The sequence below is a fragment of the Apostichopus japonicus genome, chromosome 5, assembly GCF_037975245.1.
Source record: "Apostichopus japonicus isolate 1M-3 chromosome 5, ASM3797524v1, whole genome shotgun sequence".
Taxonomy (NCBI): domain Eukaryota; kingdom Metazoa; phylum Echinodermata; class Holothuroidea; order Aspidochirotida; family Stichopodidae; genus Apostichopus; species Apostichopus japonicus.
Window position 1 is genome coordinate 19,970,239 of NC_092565.1, and position 19,685 is coordinate 19,989,923.

General features: G+C 37.3%; 1 protein-coding gene across 3 annotated transcripts in view; it reads left to right on the forward strand.

Annotated features, from left to right (window-relative positions):
* The first annotated feature begins 2,323 nt into the window (after positions 1-2,323).
* Positions 2,324-19,685, forward strand: part of LOC139967973 (TWiK family of potassium channels protein 7-like) — a 42,248-nt gene continuing 24,886 nt past the window's right edge. Inside the window, exons 1-3 of one of the 3 annotated variants that reach the window (XM_071972223.1) lie at positions 2,324-2,787; positions 12,434-12,667; positions 15,687-15,716. In XM_071972223.1, coding sequence (XP_071828324.1) covers positions 2,739-2,787; positions 12,434-12,667; positions 15,687-15,716 — 313 coding nt within the window. In that variant the 5' untranslated portion in view covers positions 2,324-2,738. Of the gene's footprint in view, positions 2,788-5,134; positions 5,530-12,433; positions 12,668-15,686; positions 15,717-19,685 lie in introns of those variants that run through there. The other 2 variants (XM_071972222.1, XM_071972225.1) reach the window with 2 other exon arrangements.

Here is a 19,685-nt window from a genome sequence, read left to right on the forward strand (position 1 = left end):
TTGAGTTGGCGCGAAACGTACAAGAAAATTTTGGCCGAAAATGCCTCCCAGATCATTGGAAATTATACTTCCCAGGCCTTGTAAGTCGCATCTAAGCATTCTCTATTTTGAAATTACTAGCGATATCATAATAAAATATGCTCGGGGGGGGGGGGGGAGAGGGGGCGGTCGCCCCTTCCCGAAATGCGTCATGTTCCCCGACGACTCGGTCGAGTTCGAGACCAGCCACAGTTGGTTTCATAGCACAATTGTACACACACGCGTTATGATAGAACATATAGATAGGCTACATTAGTGAGAGGGGGAAAAATGGGAAACGTCAAAAATGGAGCTGTCGGTGTAAGGGGTAGGGTGAGACGCAAGCCCCTTCCGAAATCCTCGATCTGTCACTGGCTACCCGGTCATGTGTATATAATAGGGATCAGCGCTGTAATGATGTCACTGTTCCTCTTTCTCTTCCCGGTGTCTTGGCGTTTTTGTTTTACTCCCTCCTTTTTCTTTTTCCTTCCTTCCTCTCCTCCTCCTCTTTTTCCCCCTTTTTTCCTCTTTTTTTTCTCTCCTTTTTTCTTACCCCCCCCCCCCGGATACGCGCCTGTATATATATATATATATATATATATATATATATATATATATATATATATATATACACCATATTTATGATCACAGAATTCTATGCGTGTTACTCAACTACTGTAACGTGATCCCCTGATGCTGGTAGGAACTAGTTGAGAGCAGGGTCTCGAAGTCTCAGTCGAAATTGTAACTATTACATTGTAATAGAACTATTAATCAGGCATACGATCTATACCAGGGACTATTGCTGGTTTGTGAATCCAGTGGTAATTTGCATGCCTAATGTTAACAGGTTCTTTTTCTTACATAGACGTGAATATCGAACAAGTTGAAATAATACTAACAGACATTAACTTGGGCACGTTATACCGCACTGTAAAACCACATAAACGTCATCAGTGTTACCATAAAAATGTATAGGCTTCCAAAGAAAGTTAACTGATGATAATGTTTATTCATCTTCGAACTTCAATGAAATGTTATACTATCACAACTGAAGTTATTCTTCTTATCGAGAAATTCGATTATCAAATTGAACAAGTTTCTAAGTCCTAAGTTTTTATAAAGTTTTGTATTTATTTGTTTATTAACTTAGCCTATGTTAAGAACGTGTTGCTAATAAAAAATATTTATGACTTTTGTTCCACTGAATTCTTTTGTTTTCATTCCGGTTGGGAAGGGGGTGGCGTGAGAACAAAAGGGCGCAGGGGGACCGCGACTACATGGGTCCACAGGAGCCGAATGGGCCCGTTAACATTGTAAAGACTTATATACGCTTCCAAAACAATTGTGTCATCTCGGACAGAGAAAAGCATCATTTTCCTAACTTCAGCCCCAACTATAGTAGGGTTGTCGAGGAACCACTATACGTTACCCTTTAACTGTTGTGACCAAGATAACGGATTTGTTGGTTTTCGGACCAGGTCACCTAGTTGTGTATGTTTGTATTAAGCAGAATATATTGAATCCTGACCGGGTCCGACTCGGTTCTAATCAGGCCAGTAAGTCTGGTCAAGTTTGGTATATGATTCGACTCAAATTTAACCAATCTGTTTTGGTAGTGTATGTATAGGCTTTACATACCCATATACCCATATGTAGGCTATACATACCCATGGGTATAAGCTATACCCATATGTAGGCTATACATAACCATGGGTAAGCTATACCCATATGTAGGCTATACCCTGCTCGTACTTGGTGACTGAATACCTTTACGACGATTTCCAAGCCTCTCCCCCTGGCCCCTTCCCCAACCCCACCTCATTAAAAAGAAGAAGAAAAACATGATTCCCTCTGCACGGTTTACATTAATGTTTTCTCTTACATTACAACCCTTTTTTCTGACTAATTTCGAAAACTTACAACAGCTTGCGTGTAGTGAAACTATCGCGAATAAATTCTCAACTTCAAAAAAGGAATTTTGCTGCACATTCATAGTTTACTTCTCCTTCCCTGGGACATTTTCATTGTTGAAGTTAAAACTCCTCAATGTCTGAAAATAATGTGAAAGATTGGAACTTTAAGTCAAAGTATGATGCTGAGAGACCTTCGGCATTTTGTTAATACGAATTCGGGGCTAACGAATACTGTGGTGGCACCTAATCAAAAAGAGGCCGTTTGAAAAGAATTTATTTACGCACAAAGAATGGTTCTCTGTTAAGCCTATATAGAAGGAAATCCCTTTCATCATAGAGGAGTATTCATAGCACTTATTCAAATTAGTGCACATGGATCTCTTAGAATTTGTGATCCTCTTGTAACTTAGGACTAAACCTGAAATCCTCTGTGACCTTTTTCACATGTCAGTGATCGACACAAGGGTAGCATATGGAAGCAAATTGTCTATAACCTCTTCCTGTATAAGAGTTCACGATACAGGAAGTATTAGAAACGTTAAAAACTTGCTGTTGAAGAGGAAAATAAATTCATACCAAACGGGAATAACGCTAGGCTGGCGCTCACTTTTGTTTTTTTGTTAGGAATATACCGTATTGCATGTATAGCTGAATGGATGTGTTTATATGGGTAATGCGAAAAATATCCAGCATATAAGAGACTTGCGTTCGTTGATGATAGTAAACCGACATGTATAAAACTGTACAACTTTATTGGAACTGATGTAACCCTTTTCATTGGCGCACTATCAAATACGTGAGTGGATGGATTATTTACGAAGGGACGGATTTGGGGGCAAGGACTCTGATACAGGTAAGAAATAGATTTGTGTTGTGAGTCCGTGTATAATTGTACTCGCATTCTAACACAGTTGCATGTACTACTATTTGTACTCATACTTGGGGCATTTGTACTCATACTTGTACTCGGGGCATTTGGTAAATCTAAGTATAGATATCCTACTAGTGCAAGACTATAGAATGCACTCGTATTCGCGCTTCAGAGAGCACTGTGCCTCGTTGTATTCGTTGAAAATAAGGTGTGTGGGGGGAGGGGGCGGGGGAGGGAGGGATCCACAGTAGGAATTGTACCCGGCGTTATCCCGTTATAATATACAAGTATGCATTGGGGAAGGGGGCACATTCACCATTTTTTGTACTGAGGAAAGGAAGGGTTAAGACGGTTAAGATGCAGGGGCGGATGCAGGATCATGGGGGGGTCTGACTGGTCCAGCCGCGCCTGAACGTAAGACTATCTAAGCGGAGCGCCACCATCGGTTGGCGCGGAGCGTACCAGAAAATTTTTGGCTTTACAAACCCCCCAGATGGCCGGAAACGGCACTTCCCGAGTATTCTAAGCTGCATGTACCTAGCCTGAAAATATGGATCTCATGTCTGCAATTTCTCAATTGATGAGAAAAAAACAATCTATGAAATATGGTAATACATATCAGATGAGTTGAGATGATACAAAAATCATAATGCCTTTAGCCCCCAATCCCCCTCCCGTTCCGTCACCACTGTTTGATGCAGGGCCGGATCCAGAATTCTGGAAGGGTGAGGGGTTTGGCCTCCAGTGATCCTAGGGTCTAAGGAGAGTGGGTTTCCCTCTATCCATTGTGAAATTCTTGGATATTTAAGTACAACAGGGAACCCCCTTCAATTTAGCCATGCAAAGCACCTCTCTCTTTTTTTTTCTCTTTTTCTTTTTCTCTTTTTTTTTTTTTTTTGGCCAAAAGCAGGGGGGTCCGGACCCCCCCTCTGGATCCGCGCCTGAGATGTTATGTCATAGAGGGGAGGAAACCATAAAGAGTGGAACCCCTTCCATTTGATAAAATTTGGGTACAACGGAGGGTACGTGCTTTGATGTAAAATAGTGCTATTACCTTGCAAATTGTGAAACATTGTTTAATAATATATATATATATATATATATATATATATATATATATATATATATATATATATATATATATATATATATATATATATATATATATATATATTATATATATATATAATGTGATGTACTGACGTTACCAGTCGCACGTAAGCACTCTAAGCAAGTTCCTTGTTTCGCAGTGTAAAGGAAACAGGAGTTTCCGGGTCAAGAAATAGATAGCATGAAGCCAGTTTACACTTACGAATAATAAACACCTACTTCTGCTATGGGCATGTGCCTTACCGTGACTTAAATGTCACAGTCGAAAAAGAAAAGGCATGAGGGGGTGGGGGAGCCATGCATGAACCCCCCCCCCCCACACACACACACACATAAAAAACACGTTTGGACTCAAATTCATTCGAATTCCAGAACCATCTTTTCACTTACCAAACTGCTTGCTCCTAACTGGTTAATATTCCTCTACCACAAAAACTGTAATTTAAAGCTGAACTTACCATGGCCCATGATTAAAACATGAACTCAAACGTTTTGTATAATGTTGAAGAATATTGTTACATGAATCCAATCAAAATATTCGCGACTTGGAATAGATTTGTGTTTCTAGTAATTAACAAGTGAAGTGGCTAGGGTTTCATGTGGGGGAGTGGGGGGGGGGGGTCAGCGGCACGATTGGAAGAGTGAGAGCTGGAGCCCTTCTTCCTCACTTCATCTAACCTGACTTATATTCTGTATGGCTATCTTATTTGAATAGCAGTTGTGATCTATTGGCTTACCATCTAGTGAAGGCCCCGGTGTTTAGGGGGAAGGGGGGCTGGTACAATAAATCGCTTAAATCGCCTATTTCTACACTCTGTTAAAAAGTTATTACGTCACATACCTTCATTAGCTAATTTAATAGAAGTTTAATAAATCAATTCCTTAAATTTAATTCACCGCGGACATATTCCATATTTTGCCCTGTATTATATATCTATATAATAAGTATACCATTGCAATGTTGTTACTTCTTGACACTTTCACTGATTTTCACACCGTCAGTAATCTATCTCATCCTTTTGAACATCCAAGCAGGGAGTTGTTATAAGAAACAACTCCCTGATCCAAGTATCCAAAATAACTACAGTGGAACCATTTATTCGGGTCTTTTGACAATGGTTTCAGGCGGAAATATATTTTACCAACACGCTCTACTCTAGTTTGCGATGGTGCCGAAAGTTAGCATTCCATTTATACAGTGCGCCACCATTAATCACACAGCTACTACACAAACAGATGTATATTTAGGTCAGAACACCAGGACGAAATTACATCACGAAAGGTTTTCGCTTAAGAAGCAGTTATTATTAGCGAGGACAAAAACAGAAAAACAAAGATCTTATCAACTTCGGTGATAAACAAAAGCGTAAGATTCGCATCCTTGATGATGGTAATATATTTTAAACAGATTGATTGGGGCCTACAACACGTTTATGGCCTACGAAGTTGATATATTCGTATCAGGTGTACCATACAAGAGTTATAGATACTACTGGATTCACATGTAAAACTGGATGGCTAAAGTAATGCTGTCTTGTTAAAAAAAATTAAAAAATAAACTTTCGATGGGATTTGAAGAACTACGGAATCAAAACTCGATAGAAGAACAACCCGGTAAGTTTTACTTGTTAACTTTATGTGGATAGTATATGATAATAACAATAGCAGTAGTAGTAGTATTATTTTTATTATTATTATTAGTAGTAGTAGTAGTAGCAGTAGTAGTAATAGTAGTAGTAGAAGTAGTAATAATAATAATAATACTATTACTAATAATAATAATACTACTATGATGATGATGACGACGATGATCAGTAGGATATATTTGGCGTTTTTCTAGTCTTGTTTATTTATTTATTTTATTTTATTTATTTATTTATCTTTTATTGAAGTGCAGTCGAGGCCTCGAATGTATATTTCAAAAATGTTGTGAAATTGCTGTTGTATGTTGCAGCTGTATCATGAGTGTGCAAGCAATACTGGTATCTGTTTATTTTCGGGTTTTATTTGCCTTTTGCGTTCGTTTTTGTAATTAATGAACAAGGAATATTTGGAATGTTGTAAAGATGTGACGTTAGGTCTCAATACATTTGATTTCTTTTCTATAGATCATGTGACACGTCTCTTCGAGAATGAGTATGGAACATTCGTGGTTACGATTTTTGACTGATTTCGTTAGCGTCGCCCCTCTCCTTTATTAATACGAAACACTCACACATTAGCACGAAACTTATTTAATGCGTTAGTTTATAACAACGTTACAGAACATCAATAATAATATCTTCGTGAAGTCTTATTCTTTCAAAGCAAACATCCAGAATTGACAAATGAAGGTTATAGGTCTTAGGCTTATTTGCATACAACGTTCTGGGCGGAAGTCGCTATGTTATCATGCATGTATGTAGCTTATGTATTTTAGATCCTCCTGCAAGCAGGAACTCGTGAAGAAGCCATCATTGGTTTATCAAAGCCGCAAGCTGACCGAAGTCAGTCTCTTACATTCATATTTAACGTCCATGATTATGAATTGTCAATTGTCAACAACTCTGTAACTGGACGACATACATTAATCTTGCAAGTGACTCGAATTTATCAACTACAATTACCATTTAAGAACAAAACTTCCTTGGATGTATGTGTATTTGTATTTGTAAGTGTGTGTGTGTGTGTGTGTTAGTGAGTGAGGGATATTCACAGTTAACCTCTACTGCGACTGTTTTGTTTATATTTCTGTTACTTTCCGTTCGGCTTGCTAAATAACATATCGCACCTCTGGTAATGCTTCCTGATGGAACGTTCATTCCATCTTCACACGGTGCTAACGACATTATTGATCTTTTCAAGTAGGGCTGCAGTAAAGTATACGGAAATGTTTCAGTTCCATCAGAAATATAACACTTCTGTCATCAATACGTTAATAACATAAGAAGAGTCATTGTTGAGTTAATGTCTTCAAAATTGGAATCCCTGGAATGGGATTTTATCTGAATTGTTAACACTGCAAGTGGCATTCAAAATGATGAATCCTTTATTTGTCCATAATTCATTAATCGACGAGCCTATAATAGTTACAATATGAGGTCTGGTTTTTATCAAAAGAGGATCCTTTTTTTTTGGCATGGAATTGATGAATAATTGCAGGTCGACACTGACGATTTTCTTTGCAAATTGTTTAATGAACATATGCCCTATATTGTTCTAATTTATTATCGAGAGAGGCGCTGATCCATAGGGCGGCGTGGGGGGGGTGGGGGAGGCACCCTTCCCCTCTCCCCTTTTCATCATTACACAACAGTATAATAGTAGTCATTAGCACAACCTTGCACTCAGACCTATAATTATAGTCCTGTGATTTTCTTGTCTAAATACGCCTAAGTATGACACCAGGGGACGTCTAGAAGTTTCCATACTTCTGGCCACCACCACCACCGCCCTACGTGGGAGTCGGCTTTAACCAGGCCGTGGCCACACGCCTCCTTTGTAAAATTCTGGATCCTATCCTATATTTATTATCTGTGGAAAATCAAATAAATAAATAAAATCATGTGGCTTGCCGCTGAGTCATTTTGATGCCAAATAAGCACACACAAAAAATCACATCATCCACACTAATTGTTAAATTTCTACTAATTTTATAAATAATTGAAATGTCTGGCACGGCAAAGAGTATCTCAAAGTCAATTTTCCAAGGACAATATTTGTTTTGTTTTTCTTTTATTAATCTGAAAATTTAGCTAGACGTTATCATTTTTTTTGCATATATAGTAAATATTTATAAATCATCAAACACTATTGACGATTTCTTACTAGAATTTGTAGATTTATATACAATATAACATTATATGCGGCATTGATATACGTTTCCATAGTAACGTGCTTCACAAAATTTAATTAGCCTCACTTATTGTATATGAAAATATTGACAAATCATGCATAACCTTCTCAAAGGGTGGTTGACGTTATAAACAGTTAATGCATGATGGCTTCTGATCAGTTTATGTGCTGCAGTCAAGTGTTATATTTCTCGCTGAAGTATAATTTAATTAATTAATTTGTTTTGTCCAGACCGTGACTCTGTATTCTCTTGTGTCTTATCCATGATCACGTGATCATGATCACGTTCCTATCGTAGGAGAATTTGGGCTAAGAGTGAAATCAGCTACACCAGACATAACATCGTTATAATCACATGGTCACGGTCCCGGAGTTAGACTGATTGGGGCTACGAATGAAATCAGATGCACCAGACATAACGCATAACATTATTTTGATCACATGACCAACGGTCCTGGCGTAAGACAAATGAGGCTGGGAATAATATCAGCTGCACCAGACATAACATCGTTATTATCACGTGATCTCGGTCCTGGCGTAAGATAAATGTTGCCGGGAAGCGTAATTTTTTTCCTAGGAGGGTTAGGGGCAATTAACATATATAGGCGTATCCAGGCCCTCGCGCAGGCGTGTTACTCGTAAAAAGTTTATGGCTAGTAGTATTTCATACAGTGTGTGCGACGCGATTCACGTTTTGCACATGTATACGTATATGCGTTCATGCAGCGACGGAGACCTGTTCGACTGACAATCCTTGCGCCAATCTTCAGCTGGAATCTTGCCCTAGATTAGAGGTTTTATTTGCCCTACATTAGGTTTATTATTTAATTGTCATTTTGTTTTTCACATTTTGTTTACAGGGTTTTTGTGTAACGTCACGTATTGATGGTGGAAAATAGTGGCTCACATTTTAAAATCATGATTTCAGTGTGGAAAATGTTAACACATTTAGTAGGAAAAACTTTACATTTTTAGACAAGATCCACAGGATTTGTACATAGGGTTAAAAGTGGGACTATCTATCCTTGACAATTTCATGAAAATAAGATGTATGTCTTACTTGAAGCTTGAAATAAAGATTTTTTGTCTTCTTAATAGAAGTTACAATGAAGTTACAAAGTGCATAAAATGGGACCACTATGATGTTTTGTAATGCCCATGGACTATATTTAAGCCTTTACCTGATTTAAGTTTGCATGATATTAAATCACAAGCCGATAGGCAGACTATAAGTCCCCTACATAAAATAACACCTCCAGAAAATTAATAATTGAAGTGACGATTTGATCGCGCTTTAATTTGTATTTCTTTAGCCCGCGTCCCATCACTTATTTTCTTCAATTCTCACTTGGTAATCCTTGGCCAAAAAGCAAAGTGCATTACGTGTAAAACTGTACAGCAGAGATCTATTGCTTTGTACAGCGTACATAGTGCCCACGTACACCCCACACGTGTATTACAACGATCGATGGGTAACGCGTGTCTATGAGTAACACGCATGCGCGAGGGTTTGGATACGCCTATAAATGATAATTACCCCTAACCCTCCTAGGAAAAAAAAATACGGGAACCAAAACAGCTGCACCGGATATAACATCGTTACTATCACGTGAACTCGGTTGTACTTAAAATCGACGCTGTGCTAAAGCCGGCTTAGCATGATAGCGATTACTTCCATGCTATCCCTCTTCACTGTGTGGTGGTGTTTCACGAAATTATACATCGCCAAATCACTGCCATGACCCAGTCGCAATGACATGGAAACAATTTCCATGTAAGATTACTATTTAAAGGGAGTGAAGACTCGCGCGCAAAGAAACGTAGTATGCCGGTAATCTGACCTAGCTTCGGATGAGGTGTAACAGAAGTGTTAGACACCACCATCGATTCCAGAAAATACACACACAGCTTGCTACCGTCGGTAATTAGACAGTAGTGTACAGTCAATACATGCAGCTACGGTCAATTCCCACAACACAGTGTACAAAGTAGCGATGGACATCTTAGGTCCAGGTAAAGATAACAAGGTATCACGTTTCAAAACTGTCTGCATTTTGTAGCGACACGAACAAAACGTCACTTGCAAGCAACGGAACAAAGGTTACGTACTTAGATACATGGTGCTATGTAATTGCACATTGGAAAATAATGTTTCTGTGCAGTATCAAATTTAAACTTATTTCACCAAAAGTAAGTAAACAAAGTAAAACATGTCGCAGAACCATAAATAAGCAGCTAGGCCTATTTTAGTGTCTCAAACAATTAAAATAATACATTTGCAAAAATACCTACCAAGATAGCTTGGCTTCTGTTACGTTAGGCCGGCTCCGCTATTACTAGGCATTTACTATACAGTAGCTAGGTGTGAGCGATTCCTAAGCCTATACAGTACCCCACTGTTACTTTGAACCGCTACTCGATTAGTGCGATTCGTATACATTTTCCCAATTATTTATCTTGTCTTTTAGCTGCAGACTGGTGCGCGAAAATATCGCGATTACTCCATTACACTATCTAAATCAAAGCGATCTTCTACGCAATGAAAATCTAAGGTTGAAATAGCATCTATCTTCAACTCGCAACTGGTGTTGAGTGAAAATCTTTACACAAAATTCTAGCAGCAACTAGTAACAACAAACTTGTCTCAAAACTCCTTAAATTGTTGTATATTTTGCGAATTATGACTGATGGCATGTAGGAAATGCTTTAAGAAATAATTTAGATGTTTGGTCACTTTAAGTGTATTGTTATTCTTACACGACACAATTTTAACAATGCTTATTGTTAGTAGTCTAACCTGCATATACTCTACTATGCAGGGTTTGTCTGCGCTTAACCAAGCCGTCGTGATTTTCTTAATTGGTTGAGAAATTAATTTATGCACACAACATATTTATGAATGCCTTTAAAACACATTACGTACTTCGTAAGCTCAAACCGTTCCCTCTAATAAATATTTATCTTAGATTTTAAATGATACTTTCGCTGTATGTTTGTAAAAGACCCATGAAGGTTGTGAACAATCTCCGTACATTATGTAAATGCATATAGCGAACAATTTTACACATTTATTTCGCAATGGGGTCGGTCATTGATAAAAATCTAACTTGGCGACAATTAATTTTCGTACTTGAACGGCGCCTAGCCATTTCCCCCAACGTAACTATATATCCAAGCTGAAGTTTAATTTGGCACTGAATCTCAACAATTGCGAAAAAAAAATGGAAAACTTCAACAATGGAAGCAAATATATAATACCGATGATTCAGTGATATCGTTCGTTCCAATAGCAAGGCTGTATGTACAAAGAATTGCACACAATTTGACCACTATTGACCCCCAAATGACCTTTCACCTCCACAAAAAGCAATAGGCTTCTTGAACATAACGTGTCACAACTATAAACTAGTTATGAGATTGTTCCAAGCTGCCCCTCTTGAGGTATCGTGTTTACTGGGTTTCCACAGTTTGGCCATTGTGACCCCAAGTGACCTTTGACCTCTTCAAAAACAATAGGCTTCTTGTACTTAACGTTTCACAACTACATACCAAATATGGTAATGGTCCAAGCTCCCCTTATTGAGATATCTTGTTTACAAAGTTTTCACAATTTCACCCCTGGTGACCCCAAATGACCTTTGCCGTCCCCAGAAAACAATTGGCTTCTTCTACTCAATGTGGTACTCCTACACACCAAATATGAGCTTGGTCAAAGCTTCCCTTTTTGAAATATCATGTTTACCAGCAAGGAGGGACACACACACACACATATACACATACGTACATACACACATACACACGCTTATCTGCCTGCATACCTACAAAGGTTACGATTTCATCGAAACCAAACACATCGCTTGGTTTCGATATTTTCTTAAAGCATAAAATGATATACATATTCCCCCTTTGCATTGAGACAGCAGAGGATGATTCACCAAACATAAAACATTCTTTTGTTTTTATTTCTCGACTTCCCCGACTCGTATTGTTTCTTTCGATATCTCAGTTTATTTGTTCTATACAAGAGTGATTCTGTTAAAACAATCCAAATAGCTTGAACGACATTTATTTATGTTTCACTACAAGTTCGGTCGGCACCAACTTTCGTTTCCCTCACAAGTTACTTTCAACAACGTTGTTGGCAGTTGAATGTTTTCACAGTTACTGTAGGCCTACTGCATTAAACGTGTTAAGCTATTGAAATATAAAAAAAAGCATACAAGAAATTAGTATTGAATGAATAACTTTCATATTCCGTTCTAGCTTCTCTTTTATAATGCTGAATATTGATTTATCGATAATATTTTCTCTCAGTGAGAATCGAGACAAATATAACTACTGTGATAGGACACATCGCCTTTTTTCGTACACCAACCTGGTTACCATGCCAACGTTGTATCAAGCAAGGCGATACTGCGGTTGATAACAATTGTATCACTTCCTCCTTTTAATTATGACATCTGTTGTTCAATATAATCTTCATATCTTTCAATTCACTTTCCGAAGGTAAGGTTGCTCAGGGTTAGGAAATGAACTTGTTGCAAACTGTTAATATAATAACAGAAAAACTGAGCATACTGGAGGGGGGGGGGGGGAGGACGGAGGGATTCATGATATATTTACAAGACCTAAGCAGTTCGACGATATATTGTTATACATTAATTTTGTTTTTTCGTTCTTGCAGAAAGAATGGCGACGACGAAACCGAGCAGACTACAGTCTATTTCCCGCGTAGTAAGACGAGCATTCCCGCACATAGTTCTGATCACTGTGTACCTGGGCTACCTAGTGTTAGGAGCCTGTGTATTTTGCCGTCTGGAACATCAAATTCAGGCGAAAGAGTTCTTGAGAGCCAGGAATCACTGTAAATCGGCCATTCTTGATAAAATGGAAAATATGACGAACGGCAACAAGACTGGTAAGTGATTATCTCTCTCTCTCTGTCTCTCTGTCTATATCTCCTCCTATGACTCTCTGATGTTATTTATCTCAAGCACGGTCATCGTCGTCACCGTCACCATCATCGTCATCGTAATCGTCGTCAGCCGTCGTCATTTACCATTGTCGTCATCGTCATCGACGTCTTTCTGTATCGTCATTGACACCATCATTTTCGTTGTCATCGTCCGTCATCATCGTTTTAACTGTATCGTCAACATCCAAACCCGTCGGCAGCAATTTGTCGTCGCCGTCATCACTGTATTCACTATCTCATCACAATTGCATCATCACCAATTAATGTCTTCATCATTGTCCCACATCGTCATCATCAGTCTTCAAATACCAATTTAACATATGAAAGAAAGAAACTTCCCTTTTTTATCATTCGGTGAAGTTTTTCCATCCCACACCACTAGTCTTATAATAAAAAATATAGTCCAAAAATTAACAACGTAGCTTGACAAAGGTACATCATCATCAACGCCGCCTTCCTACAAAATAAGGAGTATGTAAACTTGCCGAACAAAGGTCAGCAAATCTTGTCAACTTACTGAAACCATATTTTATTTATGTGATGCGACCTTCCAATTAGGCAATTTGTCAACATGACTGCATCAATTAAAGATGATTAGATTATCAGACTTGCCGTTGAATTGCGAATCCGTTGTCAGCATGTTAACACTGTACAAATTGTCAACATGATGACAACAACATCCGCCAGTGTTGCTGCCCCCAACCCGCCCCCACCCCGCCCGACTGTTAAACACATAAGTGACCGAACCAGAGAAGTGTCAGCAATAAGTTTTTTATTCGCAAAGATATAAGTCTTTATTAATGGTGTTAGCAAGTCAAATGTTGATATACCCCTAAAATATCCTCGTTACTTTAGAATCCGAAGGGCACTTTAGATGCAGCCAATTTCCGACTTTAATTTCACGTATTTCCTTCACGTGTCGGTTTAATTGTTTACTTTATTAATTTCTGATGTACATCACCATAGCAATCAATGAAGCTAGTCGACTTTGGAATTCTGTGTCCTTTTGAATTTCTTCATTTCCCCCAAAAAAGCTATTGGTTAACGGGGAAAAGAAACAAATTTTAATGCGAGTAAATATTCATAAACTGAAGTATGACTGAATACCACCGACAGTGGTGGCAAGATGCTCCATTTATCTTTCTATAGATGCCTTAGCAACGCCTGGATGAGATGGTTCACGTTCTTTGCTGTCATTAGATATTTAGGACAATTTCTATGATAGCAGGAGAGAGTCATTTCAGAGAAGTTTTTAACGGGATGCATTTAATTCGGGCAAACGGGTTAATTCTGATGTTGTAACATTGATTACGGATCATTTACATTAGCTGCTGACAATATTCGTTGCAATTCGGTATCACCTCTATGAGAAACATTTCCTTCCCAACATTTGAGTTTCATCAATAAAAGCGGCTGTACCAACTAGTTTAGCATGCTGCACAGATCATTAAGCCAGCTTCGTATGGACGATACAAAATTGAATAGGAAAACAGAATCTTTAATTGGTTTCAAGTTACGTTTTAATAAATACAGTAGTTAAATATAGTACAAAGTAAAAATGTCAATCCGGCCCTTGTTGTTGCTGTTAAGTCTTTGTTTTATATTCTGATGACTCCTCCAAAACAAATTCTTGCTAAATCACAGGGCATCTACATATTTTATGGAGGAATTTGTTCGAAAATAACAAATCGTAACGCTGCTCATAAAGTAGCTTCCAAAGGGGACGTTGAACTGCTCAGTTAGTGATTCAAACGAGAACTATACCCGGCAGACGGTATGTTGCATTTATCCCGCCAAAAGTATATAGGAAATTCTAGTATATGAGCATCAGTTAACGTGCAGTCTGTCCTTAATACTGCCAGACTTGTCCTTCGTGTGACTGTTCTGAAACCTTGTAAACAAGCTTACTCAACAATTCTGGTTTTAAGTTTCAATGGTATGTATGTGCCCCTCAGTAACTTCTCGGCTGCTTTCGTTATAGGGAAAGGTGAAAGTTCTTTTAAGATCAATATATGTCAAAGTCTGAAATCCTTGTAAACATAACTCCAAAATGTGAAACTGCAATGAATCTCATACTCCGATTGTACATCTACCTTAGCGAGTACAAAACCTGTAATGCTTTAGGAAGAGGTCAAAGGTAAATAAAGGTCAAATGTTGAAAACATTGTAAACTTGGTAACTCCGAAAGTAAAGCTTGCAATGAACCTCATACTTGGTATGATGGTGTCGAACTATGACTAGGTTGTTGTTATTATCTCTTGGCGCACATAGTCGGGTCAACTTTCTGCTAAGCTAGGTTTGTGTATGTTCAATACAGTCTAGGTTGGAAATAATCTGAAAAAAAAAGTGCACTGAATCGGTCAGAAGATTCTGGAGTTGTCTGACTTTACAGCAAACACACTTGACCTTTTCCAGTTGTCAAACCCTGAGTATCAAGAAGTTAACTTGCTTTATCAAATGTTCTCAACATTGGCCTTGTCCATGTAACATATACCTGATGATTTTGGTTTTGTCGTTAAGTTGTCAAAATACTTTTCATGATGAAAACAAAATACAAAAAACAATGCAATAGCTTTCATTCTTGAATAACAATTTCTAAAGGGGTTGGTGGCAAAGCTGATGTGTAAGCTCAATTATATAAAGAACATGACCATTTTTCGTACAGTATCTAGTATGTGACTGTATGCAGCAGACAGTAGGAAGATCTGGTTATAGAAACATTTTCGCATTCAATTCATATCGTAAAATCCTTATCAGTGCCCACAGGTGAGTATTGGATATGTAATGGTTTAGGGATTTCGTAATCTCTGATCTAAATGGTTCTCATTTCATTCTTGGACAAATTTAACTTTTAACTGTATCATCAGGTAGTTGAGTGAAAATATTATGACAAGGAAGCAAAAGCCTTCGAGCTTTGTGGTTATGATTTCATTTCATTTGATTTTATTATTTTCATTGAAAGATGACCGGACCAGAGGATGCAGAGTTGGAGGTACCCTTAACAATTTTATGTTCGACTAGATGTCTTTATTATTTTTTTCTCTATATTCCTTTCATTTAGGAAAGATGATACAACTTCATGTAGAATAAGCTTTTTGCTTTTCTTCTTTGATTAATTTTGTAATTAAAGTATCATCGTTCTTCTCCCGGATCCCATTGCAACCTTTTCCACTTTATTTCTAATGCACACATGAAAAAAGTATTAAAAAAATATATGAAAATTGAAATCATTACACAATCCAAATTCCAAAGAATGAGAATTTCATCTCTCTTTGAGAGTCTCCAAGATGGTCATTCGTTAGAGTAGTTAAAGTCACTCTTATCTAAGAGTGACATCTTTTCATTTTTATAGCTTTAAATCTTGTGTGCATATTTCCATACTATCAAAGCTAAATTTTCTAAAATTCACTCTTCTAAGGAGAATACTAACATCACTCTTCTGAAGATAAAGTATATTGTGGACAGAATATTTGATTGGAAATTTATGAAAAGAATTTTTGAAACTAAAGAAAAAAATATTGTTCTATTCGAAACAATGATGAAGGGATTTCAAGGCCTGTGCTCAAATTTCTTTTACAAATTTTTTGTAATCAGTTTCCTTGTTTTCTGTGCTTGAATATTGAAATTGTAATAAAAAAATTTAAAATTAAGAATCTCCATTGAATCGATAATGATAACCAATAGTTCTGTAAAACCGCAATAGTTTTATCATCCTTACCATTTCGTTGACTTTTATACGGCCTAGATTTTTTCTTTTAATTTTCTTTAGTATAAATAAATTGATTATTTCACGGTATGAATGGGTTATTTTTTATCTTTAGTTCAAAATGAACTTCGACTTTTCAAGGAAGCTGAAAGTAGTTTAGTTAATGAGTTTCAGCATAATTCAGTTACAAGTTTGCTATTCTTAGAACTACTCCCTTTCTTGAATAGTTTCTTATGTAGTCTTTATCCATCCATCTAATCCTATTCATTTTATTTTATGCTTTCTTATCTTAGCCATAGCCAGTATTACATTTTCCAACAAATCCGATTCAATTAACTTTGAGAACAGCATCAATTTTGTATCAATATTGCTTTCTTTTGAGTATTCAAACAATAGTGTGTTTTATTTTTTTATATTAATAACTCTGAGCATCTTAAATCTGTTAATGTTGTGACCTACCTTGTATATGTTGCTCTACTTTTCTTGGCAGACAGCGTAATACTTCTCAAATTTCGATTATAAACTAGAACGGATGTAATGATTATAAAGAAAGCTAAGCACTTAGCAGATTATATAAACAGAGAGATAGAGACACATAGAGAAAGTTGGGGTGGCGTAGACAGATAAAGATAGATATATAGATAGGTAGATAGATAGATAGACAGATAGACAGACAGACAGATAGATAGACAGACAGATAGACAGATAGACGGATAGACGGATAGACAGATCTCTTCGTCTTCGTTACGGTGACACATCCGCAAAAAGGGACAATATCTCACCACACACACGTCAAGAGAGTAATTAGTTAAATCTGACACGAGTACTGATATGAGTGACAGGATTCACAGAACCACTGGAACTACTAATGAGGTCTGAAGGCAGACTATTCCAATCCTTAATTGTATTTGGAAGAAAACTATACTTATAGCAATTGGTACTGGCATACAATTGGCAGAAATGCATATCGTGCATGTTCCGACTCCTACGCAGAGGCTTCCTTAGGCAGTCAATAGGAATCTGAGCCTGACCATGGATGCCCTTAGCAAATAAGATGATTCTACTTTGCCTGCGCCTCTCTGCCAAGGGCACCAGGTTTAGGTCCCGTAAAAGAGATAAAACAGAGCCAGGCTCTCTTGAATAATCTGAAGCGATGAAACGGGCTGCACGCCTCTGAATGTTTTCGAGGTTGTGCTGCAAGAAAGCTTGGTGGGGTTCCCAGACAGAACTGGCATATTCCAATACTGGCAGGAGGAGACCTTTATACGCAGCCAATTTTGCATCCTTCGAACAAGGGGATAAGTTGATAGACAGATAGAGATAGATGATAGATAGCGAGACAGAAAGATGGAGGTGGAGATAGAAGTGATTGTGTACTCGCATACTGGTACTATGTTCACTCGTCTTGGTAAAATCCGAAGTAATCATACAAGACCGTGTAAAGTAACGATACATGAGACTAAGTCAGTAATGATACAATCCCTAAGTGTACTACAAATCATACTATACAATGATGACAACATATACTAAGTGATGATACAAGCAGACTGAGTAATGATTCAGCAAACGGAAATAATGATGCAAACCCATAAGTGATGATACAAACGGACTAAGTTATGCATAGTTCTCCTGACTGCAGTAATGACGCAATCCCTAAATAATAATACATACAACCATAAGCAATGATACAAGCATATCAATTAATGATATCGATGACTAAATAATGATAAGCGTATACTGAATGATGATACAGCTGGCTAAATTGATGATACATCCGTCTAAGTAATGATACAATTACTAATAAGTGATACAGCAGACTAAGCCAGTAATTATGCAATCCCTAAGTGATGATAAAAGTATAATGAATAAATCACACGTTAGTTCGCTGTAATGATAATATCACTAACAGTCCTTAATATTTTTGAACCATTCATGATTAAATTGTTCGCTTCATTATTTCCTTTAAGATTGCTTGCATTTACAAGGCACACTGACATTGTACTGAGTGTCATATATATATATATATATATATATATATATATATATATATATATAAATATATATATACATTATCGTCTTTGTGAAGTGAGTGTTATTTTCCCTCACGTTTTGTCTTCTTTGTGACAGCAGATACCCGTTTATGATACGGGAAATAGAACTCCGACAGCTATATAGAACAGTGAAATAAACTAAAAGGAGATAATTACAGAGCCTCTTGGGGAATAATTGCATTTTCAACTAATTATTGAGGGTATGATTTACAACGTCTCCATCAAATTTTGATCCATTGAATAGGTTAATTTAATTGGTATGGAACTGTCTGGCTTCTATCACGTGGAGACTACGGAGTCATATGGAAATCACACGTACACATATACACGCACAACATAAAGCAATATTATATGACTCATGTGTGAGAAACGACCGTTCAACTATCTATAGCTTATCGTTCTGTCTTGTAATCTTTCGTCTGTTAAATGTAAGAAATTAAACATAGTATATACACGGGTACACTGAATAATTTATCGCAGCTCTCTCGTATGTATGTAGTAATAAAGCCCATGCATGTTTGAAAGGAGGGTTTAGCTTTATGATTTCTACTTGTCTCGTTCGCATGCAGATCAAACATTATATTCCCAGACTGTTGTTTACGTTGCCATGTTCTTTCTTATTTATAAAGTAAATATTTGAGATCAGCCGTTAACTCGGTTGTCGGTTCGTTTAGAGATATCTATATGTACTAAAAGAACTTTCAACCGTATATATAGGTTTATAGATTCTGTGTATATTTCCCTCGTGCCTAATTGACAAATTCTATTGTTTCATGTTCCATTGTGTATACTTCAATCAGAGAGCAATGAACTTAATCGTTGGTTGTGATGATAATCATAAAAAAATATATATAATAAAGAACTCCCAAAACTGATCCCCCAAGTGTATAAACTGTTGCATGCGAAGTAGTTTTATTATCATGTGTAAACCCAATCTCACAACATTTTGAGAAATTTATACAAATTTATATTCGGCACGGAAGGGCCGTTTCCTGCCCAAAAAATGTGTTATTTTGAGTATGAGGAGGGGAGTGCGTACGTACCAACCACTCTCCTCTCAGCAGCCATTATACTGCAGTGTACGAATCAATACGTTGGAGTTATACTATAGTTACCCAAGAATAATCACCTATTGCCCCAAAAATAGGATTATGCTAGAATATCAAACAATAGTCACTCATGGCCAATACTTAATATCACCTGT